This window comes from Cucumis sativus, chromosome 6 (genome assembly GCF_000004075.3).
Source record: "Cucumis sativus cultivar 9930 chromosome 6, Cucumber_9930_V3, whole genome shotgun sequence".
In the NCBI taxonomy this organism is placed as follows: domain Eukaryota; kingdom Viridiplantae; phylum Streptophyta; class Magnoliopsida; order Cucurbitales; family Cucurbitaceae; genus Cucumis; species Cucumis sativus.
The window spans coordinates 7,062,757-7,081,964 of NC_026660.2; the positions used below are offsets into that span (position 1 = coordinate 7,062,757).

At 27.3% G+C, this 19,208-nt stretch overlaps 1 protein-coding gene across 1 annotated transcript; it reads left to right on the forward strand.

Annotated features, from left to right (window-relative positions):
* Window positions 1-16,552: 16,552 nt before the first annotated feature.
* On the forward strand, window positions 16,553-17,382 carry LOC105435777 (auxin-responsive protein SAUR32). Its single transcript, XM_011658551.2, has one exon. The coding sequence runs from the start codon at window positions 16,759-16,761 to the stop codon at window positions 17,059-17,061; it is 303 nt and encodes a 100-aa protein (XP_011656853.1). The 5' UTR covers window positions 16,553-16,758; the 3' UTR covers window positions 17,062-17,382.
* The last annotated feature ends 1,826 nt before the right edge of the window (window positions 17,383-19,208 follow it).

Consider the following 19,208-nt stretch of genomic DNA (forward strand, 5'->3'; position numbering starts at 1 on the left):
ATAATTTCATCATTAGTTTGAGAATTAACGTAACAATTTGTAAAAAACTTAATTCTTCTGATACATATTTTCTTATTTGAATGTTATTTAAAATAAAATTGAGTTAAATGTACATTTAATACATAAATAATTTTGTTTTAACATTTAATGCATCAATTTCAATAAATATACTCTACCCTCATTTATTATAGCAAATATATTAAACATTAATCTGATCATTTAAAGAAATCAGAAAAATTGATCAGTAACTGTTAACTAACAAATTAGAAAGGTAAACAAATTAAAAACAATAACTAAAAAATTACCCCAAATAGTAAACAACTTTAGTGCCATTACACCAAGAATTGAATACCTATTTTATGTGTTTTTCAAATAGTTATGTGAAGTAGGCTCTAATAAAGAAGATGGAAAATAGTTTAAAACATAATTAATGATCAATTCATAAAATTAACTGTCTGATACTTTTTTAAACCCTAAAAAGAGGATCAGTGATTATCATTAAAGTACAGAGAAAGAATAAGAAGAATAGGATAAGTATTGAATCATGTGGTAATTATGAGGTTATATATATATATATATATATATAGGGCAGAGTATATAGATATACAAAGAGAGAGGAACTATTTTGACCTGCCAATTTGAAATTTATACATAATTTTAGGACTCTGAGTCACGAAATTATTCACCTATGCATTTTGTATTATTTCTAATTAAGAAAAAGTTTAAAAGTTTCTTCACTTCTAAAAATTGGCAAATGGAAAAGGATTTAATTGAAAAATGTGTGAAAAGAAGCCAAAGCATCAGTGTCCAAACCATTATTTTTTTATTAAGAAACAAATGTTTGTTTTGTTGTCCATATGTCGAATCTTTTTTGATTTGATAGTATATGGTTCGAGTTCTCTTAGCATTTTCAATGTGAGATTTTCAACACCTCAATACTTTTATTTTTTAGTGTTCAGTAATAAGTTTCTTTGTGTAAATTTTTAAAGTGTGTGTTTTTTTTTCCGTTAGAGGTGGATTCTAGAATTAAAGATAGAAGAAGCAAAAAAAAAAAAAAACGATCAAAAGCATAGGCCAGGAGATCATATTGGGTCGAATAAGTAAAATCTTTATCATAATGAAAAATTAAGTGTGAATTCTATCTCATTCTCTATATAAAATATACTCTTACGACCCTAATAATATGAGGTAATTGAAAACTTCTTACTTAATTTCTATTCTATAATTCTTATGTTGACTACTCATGCACTAGTCATTTTTTAACTTGTTTTTGCGTATGTTCTTTCTTTTTCAACCTAGTTGTTACATGAAGGTTCGATACTTTTTGTTTTTTTATTTGACAAATTTGACATCAATCGTTTTCATTTTTTTAGATTTTGAAAAATGAGTCCAACAATATGTTAGAAGCGTTACTCTTTCCGTTTGATACCACAATGCAGTAATTTTTCTTTTTTAAAAAAGCAATATTATGACGAGATTTGAAATTCAAAAATGAGATAAAAGAGTCAAATTAAAACCGAAAGTAAATTTTGTATTAGAAATTAAATCTAAAACATCCTATTCAAACATAGATTTTGAATTAGATTATATTGAAAATTGAGTAATCAAACAGACTGTTAAAGTACTATTTAAACTTTATTGTTTTGAAGTCCACTAATACATAAATATAAGTATTCAAACTTTGTAACGTTGTAGTAGTGGAGTATCCATATTTAACCTAATCTTCTATATTTTTTATAAACATGGAAAGGAGAGAGAAGAAAGAAAAAAGTGTAAGTGTGTTGGGAGGAGATGATATAATTATATGATAATTGAGTTAGTGGAGAAGGTGTGGTGGAAAATGGCAGAGATAGGGAGAGAGGATTTGACATTTACGTGTTGTTGCTTTCTCTTTCTCTCTTTCTCTTTCTTTTGGTTTTTTGTGTTTTTTTCTTTTCTTTTCTTTTCTTTTATATAACAACAACAACAATAATAATAATAATACTAAAAATGAAACACAATTTTCAAGAAGAAGAGTTTTTATTTTCTTTTATGTTTATGAAAGCGTTGAAATGTGGAGCAAGTGTTGTCTCGTCCTCTCCCTTTGTCACAACTCAAACTCATCTCTCTCTCTCTCTCTCTCTCTCTCTCTCTCTTTTTCCACTTCTTGCGGGCGTATTCCTTTTCCCTCCATTTTTCATTTCCTTTCTTTCTTCCAACGCACATCTTTTTACTAATATGCTTGTTACTTTACCATATATCTCTACAAACTTCTATTTTGAGCCATGTTACGGAATCAACAAATAAATAATACAAACAATGTATACATGATGAAAATGAACAAAACTTTTAGTACGACATAACTAACAAATTATGATATATGCGGTTAACTAACAGTATCTTAGTTATGCCTAAATGATGAAAAAAGATATCAATATTATTAGAAAGAATGTGTTAAGAATACAAAAACGATGTTACTAAGTTAGAAAGTTTATATATTCCAATTTTCTAAATTGTTAAAATGAAAAATAATTTATAAATAAATATAGTGTCACATTATGGATGAGACTTGAAGAGCTTTTGACCAAACAGTCTCATGATGACCTACTTTTTGGATCAAACATGCTCTTAACTACAGGTTTTTGTTCGAAAAATTCATCACTCTCATTTGATATATTCATGTGTTTAGGAATCAATGTTTGTAATTCAAATTTTTTATATTTTAAGTTCATAAAGTTTAAACGAGTATAACTCAACTAACGTAAAGTTTGTGCTTTTATCGTCGAAGTTAGAAGTTTGATTCCCTTAAACCATATACTGACATATATTTCCTTGCATAATATATCTTCTCTCTTCCCTTTACAAAAAACATAATGGTGACTCGTGGTCAAAGTAAGCTTAACTCAACATTAAATTGACATGACTTTTCTTTAGTCATCAAATGTTCAATCTTACACACACCCTCACCATTATAGCACTAAAATAAAAATACTAAATATCAATAGAAAATTATTGATAAAGTATAAAATATTAAGAATTAACCCTTTCTTAGTAATGAATCATTGAGAATGGAGATTAAACCTTTCACGATCAAAATAAAATGTGCTCAGTTTGACAATGGGATAGGGTTTCATAAAGTTAAACCATATGTTTAGACTTGACAAAAAAGAAAAGTTTAAAATACAAAATAGGAAATATATAACACAACACATTTGAAATTGTATATATATAAATAAAAGTTAAATATTAGAAAAATAAATATACAAAATATAGTAAGATAGACTTTATATAATATATATATATATATATATATATATATTATATATATATAAAAGATGGAAATAAAAACAATGATAGAAGAATTATGAGTAAGAAAAAAGGAAAATAAAAAAGAAGGGGGTGAGAGAAGTAAGTAAAAGTGATAATAATGATGAAGATGAAACGACATTGGGAAATCAAGGGAATTAAATGCTTGCAATTTCAGAGCCACACATGGCATTTTATGAGATATTATTGCTCATATAATGCCTAGTCTCTATCAAATATATATATATATATATATATCTTAATTTAATTTAATCAAATTCAAATATATAAATTGTTTTTACTTTTGCATTCATTTCTTTTCGCATTCAATTGGCTAATGTCTACATTAATTATCTACTGTCATGCAATTGCAGTAAAGTAAAAACACACACATATATACACATATTATATATTTTTTTATTTCATTATATATCTTTTTTTAAAAAAAAAATAAGAATTACAATAAAAACGGTAGTGGTTTTGCTTGTTAAGTCATTTGTGAGAACATTTTTTTTTATTTAGGAATCAATTTGACCTTTCAAAATAAAAATTGTGCAAGGAAAAGAAAAAAAAAAGATTGAATAACATTAAACTAAGGGAAAGCATTCAATACCATGCAAGGTAGAAATGATGATCGATCCTTTGGAATCTATTTTTCAATCAAACTATCGTCGAATTGACTACGGTTGCTTTAATAAAAGTTCAAGCTAACCTCGGTCGTTGAGGAGTAAAAAATAGTTGATAAGTTGGATCGGTTTAATGCTTTGATTTTTCTTTCAAATTTTATTTATACTTTTCTCAAATCGACACTAGCTGACTTTGGTTTGATCGATTCAATTTTTTAGTCTATCATGCTAGACACGGGTGGAATGAATATTTTTTAAGAAAAAAAACTAACATTTTCTAATTATTAGAATTTATAGAGTTAGATATTAAAAATTTAAATATTTTAGAGTATCAATTAATTAATTACGTGTTTGAATTCCTTATAGATTTTCACGTAACTTAAACTTAAGTTAATAGGGTGAGATTCAAATAATATAAGTTTGGGAACAAGTAATACCTTAACTAAACAGATTATTAAGCACGTACACACTTAAAAGTCGAACCTTTTCTTCTAATTCCAACTTATTTTTTGTTTTTTAAAAATTATTTCACAATGTTAAAATTAATTTCGTTTGTAAAATATATTAACTCAAAAAACTTTCTTAAACCTATTATTTTTTTTATAAAAAAAATTAAAAGTTCCAATACCTGATATATATATATAAACAAAGACTAAACATGCTTCTCAACAAATGAAAAAAAAGCATACAAAGAATAAACATGAAGTTTAATATAATTATGTACATGTGTTCTTCAAAAAAAAATTTTCATAATTATATTAACTAATAAGACGAATAAAAACGATCTAAATTTACTCAATATTTTGATTAAGTATCATCTTCTTAGTATAATTGTAGTTGGAGAGAGTTTGAATGGTAGAATACTTATATATACCAATTGATCTATATTCGATTTAACAATTAGATTATTATTTAGACATTAAACTTAGTTTTAATGAAGTTAATTCATCTTCTCAATTTTGATTTTGTTTGTATGTTATTTTTTTTAAAAAACTCTAAAAGTACTTTTCACTATTTACAAAATTGTGTGAATAGTTATCTTAATTATTATGTTTTATTTATCATAACTACTATTTGAGATATGTACCTTTGAAATTTTGTTGAGAGATAAAAATAGTGAGATAATATATTGTACGAGAAAAGGTAGATAACAAATGCACGTTGTCGAATAACTAAACATATATGACATTTCTATACAATTTCACTTTCATCTATTCTCACTAGAAAAATAAAATAATCTTAAAAGAATAAAAATGATTTATCAAATGATCAAAGATCGTACTTAGACAATGAGGTACGCAAAAATAGTTGCTACTTTAAAACAATATACAATAAGTAGTAGTTAACTTTTAACGACAAAAGAGTTAAAATTAATGTCCATTAGAAAATTAAGAATTAACGGTGAAAAAACAACAACACAAATTAACTTTTATATATTATATGATTTAAAATGAAGAGAAAGTATGTGTTTGTTCACCCAACTTTTTTAGTGAGATGTAAAAAAACAAGGGACTTTTACAAAAATAACAAAAGAAATTTATGATAATAGAATCGATGTCATAATATTTTTTAAATTTGTAAAAGTAGCAAATTTAAAGGTGATAGATCAATATTATGATTATTGTTTTTGATAGCTGCCTGATATCACAAATTTTGTCATATTCGCAGTATGCAAAAAATTAGTGCTATGAACTGCTTTTTTCTAAATGTTTTTGTCATTTGTTGCAATTTTATAAAAAAACAATCAAACAGAAGACAGATAAAAAGGTAAAACGGTGTGTTATTGACGTACATTCAAATTCAACCGAAAACCCTATATGTTCTTTTCTTTTGATTTTTAAAGAAAAGAAAAAGGCTATGGTCTCACACGTTCACAGTGATGAATGAAATAGGAAAGTGGACTAGGAATTTAAGTAGGAGCAAACAATGATTAATTAAGAATAATATCGTTTTAGAATTTTTTTAAATTAATGTCTAATGATAAATTTAGAATTCATAGTTTCATGTCTAATTATTATTAGTCTCTCAATTTCACAAAATAATAACCTAATTTTCTTTTTTTTTCTAAAAAATCATAACAATAAATTTCAATTGTCTTCCCACATTTTCTTTTGATAATCAATACTATTGAATTTTTATGATATCAAAATTAACATAAAATGTAAATTTTGTAGAGATATTAATGAACACCCACACAAATTTCTCAATATTTATTATTATTAAATTTTACAAGTTTCTTATATTTTGTAAATAATTTAAATTTCTTTTCTCTTACTTACAATCATTTTTCTAACGAAAAGATTTTTTTTTTAAAAAAAGAACTAGAGCATTAAAACCTAACCCTAAAGATTAAATTTAATATTTTTGTTTAAAATTAAAAAAGAAAATTGAGAAAAAAATTAGAAAAGTTTGAAAAAAAAAATACTACCATTTCAATTCTAATAAATTTTGTAATTGAATGGTTTTTTTAAGATAGCGTAAATAGTTTTTTTTATTTAAATAAAATATCTTTAAAAATTAAAATAGATAACTTGTAATGAACTAAAATATTTACAAAATATAACAAACTTTCATATTTTATAAATAGCGCATTTAGTAGACTAAATATTTTAAGCAGTTTTGTAATTTCAATAATCTTTTTTAATTAAAATTACATAAACTAAAATTAAATGAGAAATTGTATTAGATAAAAAAAATAGAAAAAAATAACTCATAATACACATTTTTTTTGCATATTATAAATATCAGTAATAAGACGATAATTTATTTTTATAATTTTGAAAATTTAATTGGCATACACTCTATTGTTATAAAAAAAATCTATTTTTTTTCACGTATACCCCAAAATTAAGTCATTTAAAAGGTGAAAAAAATGTTATTTTAGTTTTGATTTTGATTTTTTATTTTAAATGTTTGATATAGTTTGAATGAATTAAGATATAAAAGAGATAAAAACGTGAAAAAATGTAATAGAAAAAAAGAAAGAAGAAAAGGAGAGGAAAGGAAAGGAAAAGGGTAAAAGGTTTTGTTAAAAAAGAAAAAGAAAGAAAGAAAGAAAGAAAGAAAGAAAGAAAGGGATGAAAAAGTGGGTCCGAAAGACCCATCTGTCGGTCATGGCCTCGTATTCCTCGCTCTGCCAAAAGTGACACGCCAGCCGAGGGTCCCCTTTTCTTTTTCTTTCTATTTCAACACCCAACAATTCCTCTTTTTTTCTTTAACTCTTCACTCATAATATTATTCATTCATCAATTCATTTACTTCATCAAACTATTTCTTTTTTTTCTTTTTTTTTTTTTATTTTCATGGAAAAAAGTACAAAAATATTAAATGGGGTTTTCTGTTATCGGGCAGCTCAATGACTCACTCAACCACTCCTCTGACCCACTTCTTCTACTTCTAACCTTCTCTCATTTTCAATGATTCCTCTTACATATTTTCTATTCATTTTCTAATCGTTATCTACTAAATAATATACTTTTATATTTTGGGTTTCTTTCACTTCTTTACCTTTTGGAGAAAAGTTTACTTTTTAACCAATAAAATAGACTTATATAAAATGTTAGGGTGTAGTAGAAACCAAAAACCCACCATTGGAATTTTCACTTTGACATTTTTTGTTCAATCACATGCACACCCTAATGCAATATCAAAATGGTTGACAGACAAATCTATATCTTTTATTTTATATTTGGAAAAACAAACCTTTTTCTTTTCTTTTCTTCTACTTCCCCTTATGAACTTCATTTCAGAAACAGTTTATGCCCAACAAAAGTACCACAACACAATTTTATATCAATCCAAAATGTAACCCTTTAAGCATTTTGATTTATTGTGGTAAATTTCCAAGTCTAAACAATCATGCATTTGAGAATCGACCTTAAAATTTCGAAGTAGAAGGTGCTTATGGATGACTTAGAAAGTGCTTGTACATTCCATGATTTGGCCACTATGTCATAAGGAGATATAGTATTAGAAATATGTCTAAACAGTGAACTAAAATCAAATTATTATAATTTCTTTTCTGTAATTTTGAGAGTTGGATATAATTTAATTCTTCAACTTACAATATGCATTCATACATCTAATTTAAATAAAAAGAAAAGGTTAAAACTACACTACAAACTCAACTATTTTTTCCTTACCCTTATTCGGTTATACCACTACCAATTGTAGATAACTATTAGAGAATCGATCTTTATTTGATTAAAACCATATTATTATTATGACCCAAATAAAAAAGCACGACCAAATTACTTCTCATACATTACTTCCACTCGATTCTAACTAATAACTTGATAACTATATATACAAGAGGTCTAAAGATCAAAAGGGTTTTAAAAAAGGGAAGAATAAGCACTAGTATTCTCTCATAAAACAAAACAATCTAATGCTTCAATGACGCCCAAACAAGATTTTATAGTTTGTACCATTTCGATTGATTTATAAGGATTGAAAAACTCATATATTTTCAAACATACAACAAGGTTATATGAAGTGCGTGGAACTAAAACAACCCAATCTTAATAAAACTAAAATAAATTAAAAACATCAAAGTTTAATCAATCTATTCCACGCATTTTAAAAGGTTAATAATTTAAAGACCTACTAAACACATTTAAAAGTTACATAAACTTTCCATTCAAGGAAACCAAAAATCAAATATTTCAAAACTAAGCCACTTAATTAAGATTTGGGAGTAAGTACATAATTAGAGTGAAAATTAGGGAAAGGGTTAAAAGATTAGAAGTTGGGTTAAATTTGAATATAAATGGTTATTGTCCATTTCTCAGATACATGTACGAGGTGTTCACATCAAAGTCATCTGTTAAATCCAACGGTGTTGATGTGCAGAATTCAACATAAAGAGAGAGAGAGAAACAAATAAAAAGAAAAAGAAAAATAGGGTTTTGTGAGAACATTTCTGGAAGTGAAAAAACCAGGTTGTAGGGTCTAAATCTAACCCCAAAATTTTGTCTTTTTACACAATTTACCTTTGCAATTAAGCCCTCATTTCACTCTTCTTTTATAGACCCATCTCTTTAGCCATTTCATTCTCACTCTTCTTCTTCCTTCTCTCTCTCTAAAAGAATTTGAGTGTTAGGGTTTTTTATGCCATGAGAGATCGATCAATTAGTTTCAAGGTCTTTTTTCGTGATGAGTTTGTTTTGTTTTGAGGGGAATGTTGTCTGGCTCGAGGACACTTTTATTTGATCTTTTGATTTTTGTGTTTATATTTAGTGTCGTCGGACCAGGCTTCATTCCCCCCAATTAATTCTATCTCCTCCAACAAGAACAACAAGAACAATTACAGAAAAATACAATACCACAAAAGGTTTGTATTTGTTTTTTTCTTTTTTTGTTTTAAATTTTGCATTCATATATAATTTTGTTATTTCTATTTTTGGTAAATGGATTTTATGAGCAGATAATGTTGTGTGTGTGTGTGTGCGTTGGAAGTGAACTTATTAAACATGGGGTGCTGCAGATTGGTATAATGATGAAGCTTTTTGACTTAACTTAGCCTTTTCTGTGGTTCAAAAGCTTTCTTCATCATGATTGGTTCTTTCTTCTAATCTTAGATCCTGTAATGATTTCTTTTTTCTTTTCCCTTCATCATCATCTCATTATCTTGTTTCTCTGTCTTTTTTTTTTTTTTAATTTAATTTTTCTCTTGTGTTGATCTTCTTTAATTTCTTCACTCCCCCCTTTTTTGTGCCTATTTTAGATCTATTCTTCTTCTTGTTCATCTAATAGATTTTTTAACAGTTTTCTCTCTCCTCTTGCATGTCTTGGTGTTGGTGAGTTGATTAGATCAATCAAGTAAAAAAGGTTGATGGGACTTTAATTTCAATTCAATTACAAATAATGGATGATCAAGTTGAGGGTTTCTTTTCTTTTAAAACATATATCTATTTTGAGGGTATTAGGGAATAAAATTCTAAACACAGATCTCTACATTTTGATCCTTGTAAAGATTAGGGTTTTTTTTTAAAAAAAATCTCTTTTTCATGGATTTACATGGATGAGAAACCCTTGCCAAGTTTGATGTAAGGCTAATTACAGCGACTTGATCGTCGAATATTAGGGTTTTCGATTTTGTAGTTCAGGTAGTCAAATATCAATTAGCAGTTGTGAGAGTTTGGGTTTATGAAGCTTAGTCTAAAAAAGTATTGTGTATTCTCTCCTACTTCTCTTTTCAAAGTTTGATATATCTAAAGCCAATTACTATAACCTTGTGGAATAATTTTTCTCTCTCTGTGTCCCAAAAATTTTAAATGAATTGATTAATGGAAATGCTATACCCTTTTTCTATTGATATATGCCCTAGATTCTCACGTCTATTGCTTATATATATTAGCTTGTGATTTAACATTGTTGACTATAAACATGCGAAATGGAGAGAAAAAATAATTATTATTGGGGTTTGTACCAAATCTTTTCCTAGTATTACTTCAAAGATTTAAAAAGAAAAAAAGATAAACTACTAATTAAAATTTGTAAATATATTGAGAAGAATTTTCTTTTTATTTTTTCAATACATTTTTTTCTCTTTAAAAAATGATTAAAGATCAAGGTATCAATGTACACATTATAATATCTCAATTAGGTATTCAGATACTTTTATATACATTGTGGACATGGAGGTTCAAAATACACTCGTTATAAAATTTCATGCTGGGTCATGCCCTAATTCTCTCTCATTGTTCAAGACAAAGTAGAATAGTTTGCATATGAAGAGAAGAGATTGTTGGTCATATTCATTTTCTTCAATTAAATAGATTAATTATTTTAAATTTTGTATAATTCTTAATTTGATTGTTATCTGCTGTGAAAATTTCTCAAAATAATTCCTCAAGGCATTCCTAACTTCTTACCACACACAAGGTTTTTTTTTTTTCCTTTAAATTTCAGATCAATTTGAATATATGAACATTGCACATATTTATTTAGTGGTTTGAAGTGGGGTTCTTATACAAATTTGAAATCAAGCTTACCCTACAATTAGAAGCACCCATCCAAGATCAACATGGTGGGTAAGACTTAATTTAGGAGGCTTTCATTTATATTTTTCTTCTAGTTTACTGGGGAGATAACTGAAATTAACAAAGTTTATATTTGAGAATACTTTTGAAAGAAGAAACGTTAACTGGAAGTACTTTATCTTACAGAAAGTTAAAGCATTTCAAATTATTTTCTAAAGAAAGTAGTCAAAATTACTTCTGACTATATGTAACTAAAGCCAAATAACAACAAGTATGTCTCGATTTTTACAAATTAACATATTTTGGGGCTTTGTAAATTAATACGATATGACATCGTGACAACAACGACAAAGATTCAGTTCTCTTTTTTTCCTCAAATCTTAACTTGGTACCAAAAATTCAAGGTTCACCCGAGGAAGTTAAATGGAGTTTTAATTTTATGAAAATGTCGATGAATATATCTTGAAAATTTGTAAAAGGAAATTCAAAATGATGTATAACTCAATCAATAAATATATTACGCTATTAAACATATTAATGATAATTTGTTTGCCTATATTCTTTTATGTTACATGATTTTTTTTATTTATTAAATATCTATTATCCCTTGTGTTACGTTGAGTTGATGAAAATGTCGAAATATCGACGAAAATGTTGATACCTTGACATGTGTTATAATGGCCCAATAATGTCAAAATGTATTGGCATTGTTACATACTTTTTTTAGCAATAATTATCACTGAGTACAATGTGTTGACCTCAGGAACAAAAGTTTAGAAACTTTCCTTTTGACCAATTCCAAAGGTCTAACTGAAAACAAGTTTGAGACGATGAAGATCAAAATATTTCAAGTAAATTAAGGACTTGAGTTTCAAACGTTTGTACTTTACCTGAAAGAAAAAGGGATTAATTTCGACACCCATCCCTACACACACTAGTCAACGAGATATATAGAATTGTGGAAAGAAAAATACATGTACATATAGAATAGCAGTGATGAGTTTAACTTTATTAACTCAGGCTTCTATGCCTATTACTTTATAGGTAGTACATATCTCATAAATAGACTTCCTACACTAATGTGTTAAATAACATCTCATCTTTGAGAAAAATTCATGACACTAATTAGACCAGACCGATATCGATTCTTCAAAGTTTTTGGATGTGCTTGTTAAATATGAATTTTCCACCAAAGATGTTTCCAATCTCTCCTAGACAAATTCTTGTGAAACTATAATTACAATATAGAACTAAATCCTCAACTACTAGTATTTTATTTGTCTCTTATGTTTAGTATAGTATAAGAATGGTTCAATATCCAGCCAAGTCTCAATTTGCTATATGGACATAAGTTTTTTATGTTGAATCTATATGATTGAAAAAGTACGGCACCAACATGACAACATTATTATATTATTTCTCCTTCTCTGCTTCTATCTTCACGCACTAGCTAAATGCATAACAAGGAGTAATATTAAGAATGAAATATTGAAAGCCTAAAGTTTGCAACTTCTTTGCTCGATCATGGTCACAAGTTTCTTAGTTCTCTAAATCTGGGTTTCATCAAAAGAAGTTTTCCACAGGCTATGCCCCAAGAAATGTCTCCACTAGCTACCTGATAAAAAAAAAAGAAAAAGAAAAAATACATGGACTTTGGTCCAATGCGCGAAATTCTCAAAAGGGAGTCCTATGGAGTAATATTTCTTATAGGAGCTGGAGTATTTTGGAGCCTTCGGATTGAGCAGAACAATCATATCTTTCTTATGGATTTTGTAGGAAGAAATTATATTTCTGGCGACCCTTTTGGTGTACTGAAGCTCTTTTGCTTAGAAACTATGATACTTCTGCCAGGAAAGCTTTTCTCTAGTCTATCGCTTACTTGTATATGAATTTTAGCCCTCATCGTATACTGGTTTCATTAAATATATATCAAGAAATACGTAGGAAACGAAACCAAAATTAGTGTAGAAGAGAAGAAGGGAGTTACGTAAAGGCATTAAGTTAGAGATTCAGGAAACTCTAGACAGGACTATAGCTTGAGAAGAGCTTTGATCTAGGGGACCAAAAACCAACTAAGAGATCCAATGTTGTCCTGAACAGTCTCAAAATCAGATTCTAGTTGGAAGGCTTGTAGAATATGTACCTCCGAGTTGGAAGAAGGCTTTTCCTCCAGTTTATCCTTTCTTTGTATATAAATTTTTTTTTCTTTGATAAAGATTGGAATGTGATGAAACTAAGACACTGAAGATTCGTCAACTTAATTAAAATATCTTAGATGCGTTTATTGATCTCTATACCTCTAATAATTTGTTAAAATAAACTTTAGTCCGTAAAAAAGAGTCATGTAATTTCGTGAATAAAAAAAGTGGATCTTTCAACTAAAACACACGATATTGGTGAGTAGTATCTAGCACCATATGACCATGACGGGCTGTTAAAGGATTTCATCAAATACAGAAGTCATAATGTCAAAACCTTTTAATCCCAATCATCAAGTCTTCATCCATTTGGGTGTCTCCACATTAAAGATGCCTTCTTAGATTAAATGGTCAATTTAGAACCAACTATTTGCATGGCCCAACCTGAGAATTTATTGTGAGGAATGCCCTACCTCTGTTTGTTAGTTGAATCGTGTTGTGTGCACCCAATTAAACAAGCCCTATAAATTTTTTAATAAATTACCAAAGAAAGAGAGACTTAAATGGAAGATATATATAGATTTATCAGTGAGACAGCCAGCAGTTTTGAAATGATAACAATTAGTAGTATATATATATAAGCATAAAGTTGAGGGAAGACTCGATCCTTCCCAAAGCCTTGTGACTAAATTGATCTTTGAGAAAGGACAAAGTGATATATGAGATATCTCATCTAAAAGGTGCTTGCAAACTTAGAATATGATTAACTCATAATGTTTTTTATTTGGTTGGAACTTTTGAAATCCTGGTTAAGAAAAATGTTAAATTCATTTTGAAGGGTTAGGAATTCATTTTAAAGTGTTTAATCTTTTAAAAAATTACTCATTTTAGATAACTTTTAAATGATATTAATTTAAACCGTTTTCATTTAAATAAAAATAATTTATGGACTGAAAAAGTGTTTTTCACTAATTCAATTGAAATTGATCCAAACTTTCTATTTATTTGTTTGGATGTTACCATCTCTACGCCAATAGATTATAAATACAGAAACTTAAAAAGAACACAAAAAAGATCAGATGGAAGCCATGGGATTCACATTGCGAGATGAAAAGAATGACGAAGACCTTTAATTTACCGATGGTTATTTTATATATACTAATATGTTTGAACGTAGTTGCTTTGTGTAAACATGGTTAAGCCTACAACTATCATCATAAATGAAATTTGTTTATGCGTTTGTGTCAAAATCATAATTATAATATGCTACTCCAACAAAAAATTGTTCTTTTTTTTCTTCTTACAATACGTGGGAGAAAAGAATTAGACCTCTAACTTCGAGGTTAATAGTATAAACATCTTGACGTCAATTGAACTATATTACTTTTTGGTTATTATAAATTTTTATCTAACATTCAACAAACTATCAAACATATAAAACCATTACAAGTTCTTCCGTTAGTGACACTAAGAATGAAAAAGGTTATTCCCTTAATCGAGAGTGTACAACTAAATGGGAACATAACAAGTTTGGATTGATATACCACACTAATAACAACTCATGGAGTCCAAAAATACCAAACTATCCTCTCAATGACATGACCTAGACGGACATAATTGGAAAAACACAAAATAATATAAAAGATAAATGAGGTCAAATAATTATTTCAAAATGTCCCCTCCTCTCCAAGATGTTTAAAAGAAAGAAAGAGTGATGTTAGTGGGAAAGGGTCCATAAGGAAAGTCCATTTGTGAGAAATACTTTGTAGTCTCCAGCTTTTCCATGGCTTTGAGAAAGAAAGAGGCAGCCAACCCTTTACTTGAGCACACACACTACCAAATAATGGGCCCTTACTGCTCCACTTTTGCCTCATTCATAAGGGACCCTTTTGGTCTTTACAAATCCAATCCCCAATCCATTCAACTAATGAATTCTTAAATTATCCATTTTCCATACAATATCTATCTATCTATATATATATATATATATATATAACTTTGTATAAGTCGGAAGTTCTTGGCACATCAAAAGAAAATTAAATTAAAACCCACAAAAAAAAGTATTCTAAAGTCAAATAAGACAAATGCTTAATGCTGGTAACCCTAATATATATAGCTAAGTTCGATCAACGTATATTTCTTCCATCCAAATAGCTAAATATTCAAAATTTGTATGATACCGTATATTTTTTAACTAAAGAAATGGGAGATTAAAAATATTAGTCCTTATCCGTTAATTCACGGTTAAATTTATTCTCAAATTTTAAAATTTTAGTTTTTGAATTTTGATATATAACGTATTAGATTCTTATACTTCAAAATTTAAGGTTACAATTAATTAGTTTCTTAGTTTGTATAACTTTGCTTTTGGTTTCATTACATACAACGAAGAGATGAATTTTTTCACTTACATATTACGAAGATAACGTGTGATTCTCACTAAGTGGAATGATATGTTTTCTACTTTTCTAACATAATATTGTTTTAGTATTAAATTGTTCTAAATTTATTGTTAATATTACGCACACACCAAAGAGCAATATACATATAATGAAGTTGAAGTTAATTAGGTGTGTGCATATATATGAAAATGAGTTCAAATGGTGATGAAAACAAGTAAAGGTGGGGACAATATGAAATAAAGGTTTTAATTGACAACCACACACACATAACAAGTTGAAGGACACATCTTGATATGTGTATGGACATGTTCATGATATGCTATTGGCTGTTCCCCAAATTTGGCCTTACCATGGACATACCTACAAATTTTTTTATATATATGCTTCATAACTTTAGGGGTTGTTCCAATTATTTATTATATATATTTAACTAGCTAGCCTTGTACATAATAATTGGTTTCCATCTGTTTTAGAGTCCTAGTGATCATATACATCTTAATTTTGTGTATTGAATTTTGAGGAAAATGTTTTGACTAAATATGAAATATTAATCTAAAATTCATAATGTATACTTTTTTTTTTTATGAATTTATTTGAATTAGTGAAACCTTTGAACTGTAACTTGGAAAATAATAATTTTTTTTTGATGTATTATATAATAATTCAAAATCTAGTTATAAGAAATAGTGATGAGAAATTATGAATGAAAAATAGGTCCGATGTATTTAAATAATGAATAATTGTTTGATAGTTCTTTTTCAAAACTCATTTCAACCCTTTGTGTGAAAAAAAAGGAAGAAAAAATGTTAGTTTTTTATATTTGAAAAACAATTTTAAATGGTCTCTTACCTAACTTTTTAATTACCAAATAGAACCATTTATTAAATATGCTATTTTGATATTTTTGAGTTTTTAACTTTTGATTAATATCTATAAAATGTGATTTTTATAATTTTGCTATATTTATAAATACTTTTAGTAATTTTGCATTTAAAACTTTTTTTTTTGGAGAATTGACTTAATTACATATTATAAAAATAAAAAAGAAGAAGAAAACTTTCTTGGGACTTTCTCTCTCCGATCCTCTATATATATATTCAAATCCTGCTTGGATTGCTTTACGTTTCAAAGCTTCAAAAAGAATTAAAAGTGATGGCAAAAAACTCACCAACCTCCTCCTCCTCTCCACACAAACACTTCAAAGTTCTTTCAATTTCTCATCCCATTTTTCCCTTTATTTAATTATTTTTTCTCTCTAACTTTCAATTTATAACTTGATCAGAATTCTTCTTCTTTACCAAATTATTCAAAGAAAAAAAAAAAGATGGGGAGTGGAGAAAGAAGCCAAGAGAGTTTCAAGGATGTTCCAAAGGGTTGTTTGGCAATCAAAGTTGGCCATGAAAGTGAAGAGAAGCAAAGATTTGTAGTGCCTGTCTTGTATTTCAATCATCCTTTGTTCATTCAACTCCTTAAGGAAGCTGAGGATGAATATGGATTTGATCAAAAGGGAACCATCACTATTCCTTGTCATGTGGAACAATTTAGGTATGTTCAAGCCTTGATCGATCGAGAAACCTCATTTCATCATAATCATCACCATCTCTACGTCCCTTGTTTTAGGGCTTGAATAATCTCATCTTTCATCAAAAACAAAACAAATTTGTGACTGTCACAGTTTGACTAATCAACTTTTGATGTCAAACGTTGAACTTTAATTACTTTTTTCTTAAATGTTGTGATCGGTTGCGTTGTTTCAATTAGTCTTTATCATCAGAATAATTTCTTCCCTTTTTTAGGGTTTTCTTTGTGTAAGGTCTGAGTAAATGTATGGGCAAAATGTAAAAAGTTGGAATGATTTTAGTTTCTTTACTTTTTTTTTTTTCTCTCTTGTAAATGCATGTCTAAACATGTCATGGAAAAATGAAGTGTTGGTGTCACTTTTTCCTTCCTTTTGTGTTTGGTTATTTAAGAAGAAATATTTGCAAATGGGAAATTGGATCTAAGGAGAGAGGGAGAGAGAAATGTGTATTAAATGTGCATTGTCAATTATGGTACAGCCAACCTAACTGCTTTTAAACTTGCTAAAATAAAATAGTTTTAAAATAGTTAAATTCATTTGAAATGGGAATAAATTAAACAATTAATTAATAACAGCAAATACCAAAATTATTGTAAATTAAATGATAAATCCACTGTATTTTCTTCCCAATAATTTCTATTATAAAGAGAGAGAGAAGTGACAAACAATTTAAGGACAAATTTCATTGTATATATGTATAGAACTTGGTGAACTATAGACTATGGTTTGAATTTTGTTTTATGTTTTTAGATTTGTTATAACAGTGTTTGGGTTCAAATTCTCCACCTTCCCGTTGTATTAATTTTTTTTTTTACTTTTTTCTTTTTAAAAGTTATTCTTTGATTTTGTGATCTAAATGATGTAAATTAGAAATTACACTTAGAAATAAAATACAACATATTATAATTAATGAAAATTGTCGAACATTTAACAAAATATTTATATAAAAAATTACATTTAACAAAATATTTACACTAAATTAAGTATAATAAATTTTGTCTTCTATCAAGTATAAATAGTTTGTCAATTTCTTTTTTGTTTTAAAAAAAAACCCCTATTTCAAAATGTATAAAAAAAAATAATTATAAAAAAGTTACCAAAAATAAGAAAATGGACAAAACATTTACCCGTAGAATTTTGTCATTTTTATAAAAGGTAAATAGTTTGTTTTTTTTTTTTTTTTTTACTTTTAAATAAACCCTTCATTATATAATATTACAAAATAATAATTATATAACTTTTTAAACATAAATCATACTCATAAATGAATTTTTTATGTATATTACAATGATCTAAATTATTATTTTCAAAACACCTATAACAAAATTTTACTTTGATAAATTGGCATAAACTTCCAATAGTGATGATACTCAAATACCTAAAAATTTACTATATTTATAAACATTTTTTTTTTGAGAAAATAAAAATGATTATACTCAAATATAAAACCATCATGAAAATTTACTACATTTATAAATATTTTTTAAAAAATAATTGAATAGTTATAGAATATTCCAAAAAAATTTGGACAGTATTCTTGGGGTAATTGGTTTAATTTTTCTATAGTTCAAATAGGCATATTATTCTCTAATTTTTATGGGATTTAATTTAATTTTATAGAGGGGTAGTTCCATTGTAATTCCAAAGGAATCAATAGCCCCATTATTCTTCATGTTTTTTCTTTTTTTCTTTTTTTAAAAAAACGTAAATATCATCTCAACAACGAACAAATTACAACTTCCAAAAAACAAAGAGATAAAAGTAGAAGAAAAGTCATATTTGGAGAATCCCAAAGGAGATATATCAAAGCATCTAAATTATCAGTAACTTTGTTGTGTATGCACATAAACACATACAGTCATACATATACACACACTCGCACACGTAATACACATACGTATACACGTCTGCACACGCATACTTGCACATAAACAAACGCAACTTGTACACACAAAGTTTTAAAAATTTTCAATTGAACTAGACTTTATTACGAATGGAGGCACAAAAAATTCTAAAGATTTCAATTGAGTTAGACTTTCTTATGAATTGTGGTGAATATGAAATGAAGAGTACCAAATAATGGAAGTATTATTTCATAATCGAGATTGTGTCTAATAAGCCTTAGTTTTACATACTGTCATACCTAATTGTTTACGTACACATAGGTCGAGACTGATTTTTCTTTTTATTTCTTT

Coding starts and splice junctions, on each gene's coding strand:
- LOC105435777 (XM_011658551.2), top strand. CDS start 16,759: ATGGGGAGTGGAGAAAGAAGCCAAGAGAGTTTCAAGGATGTTCCAAAG.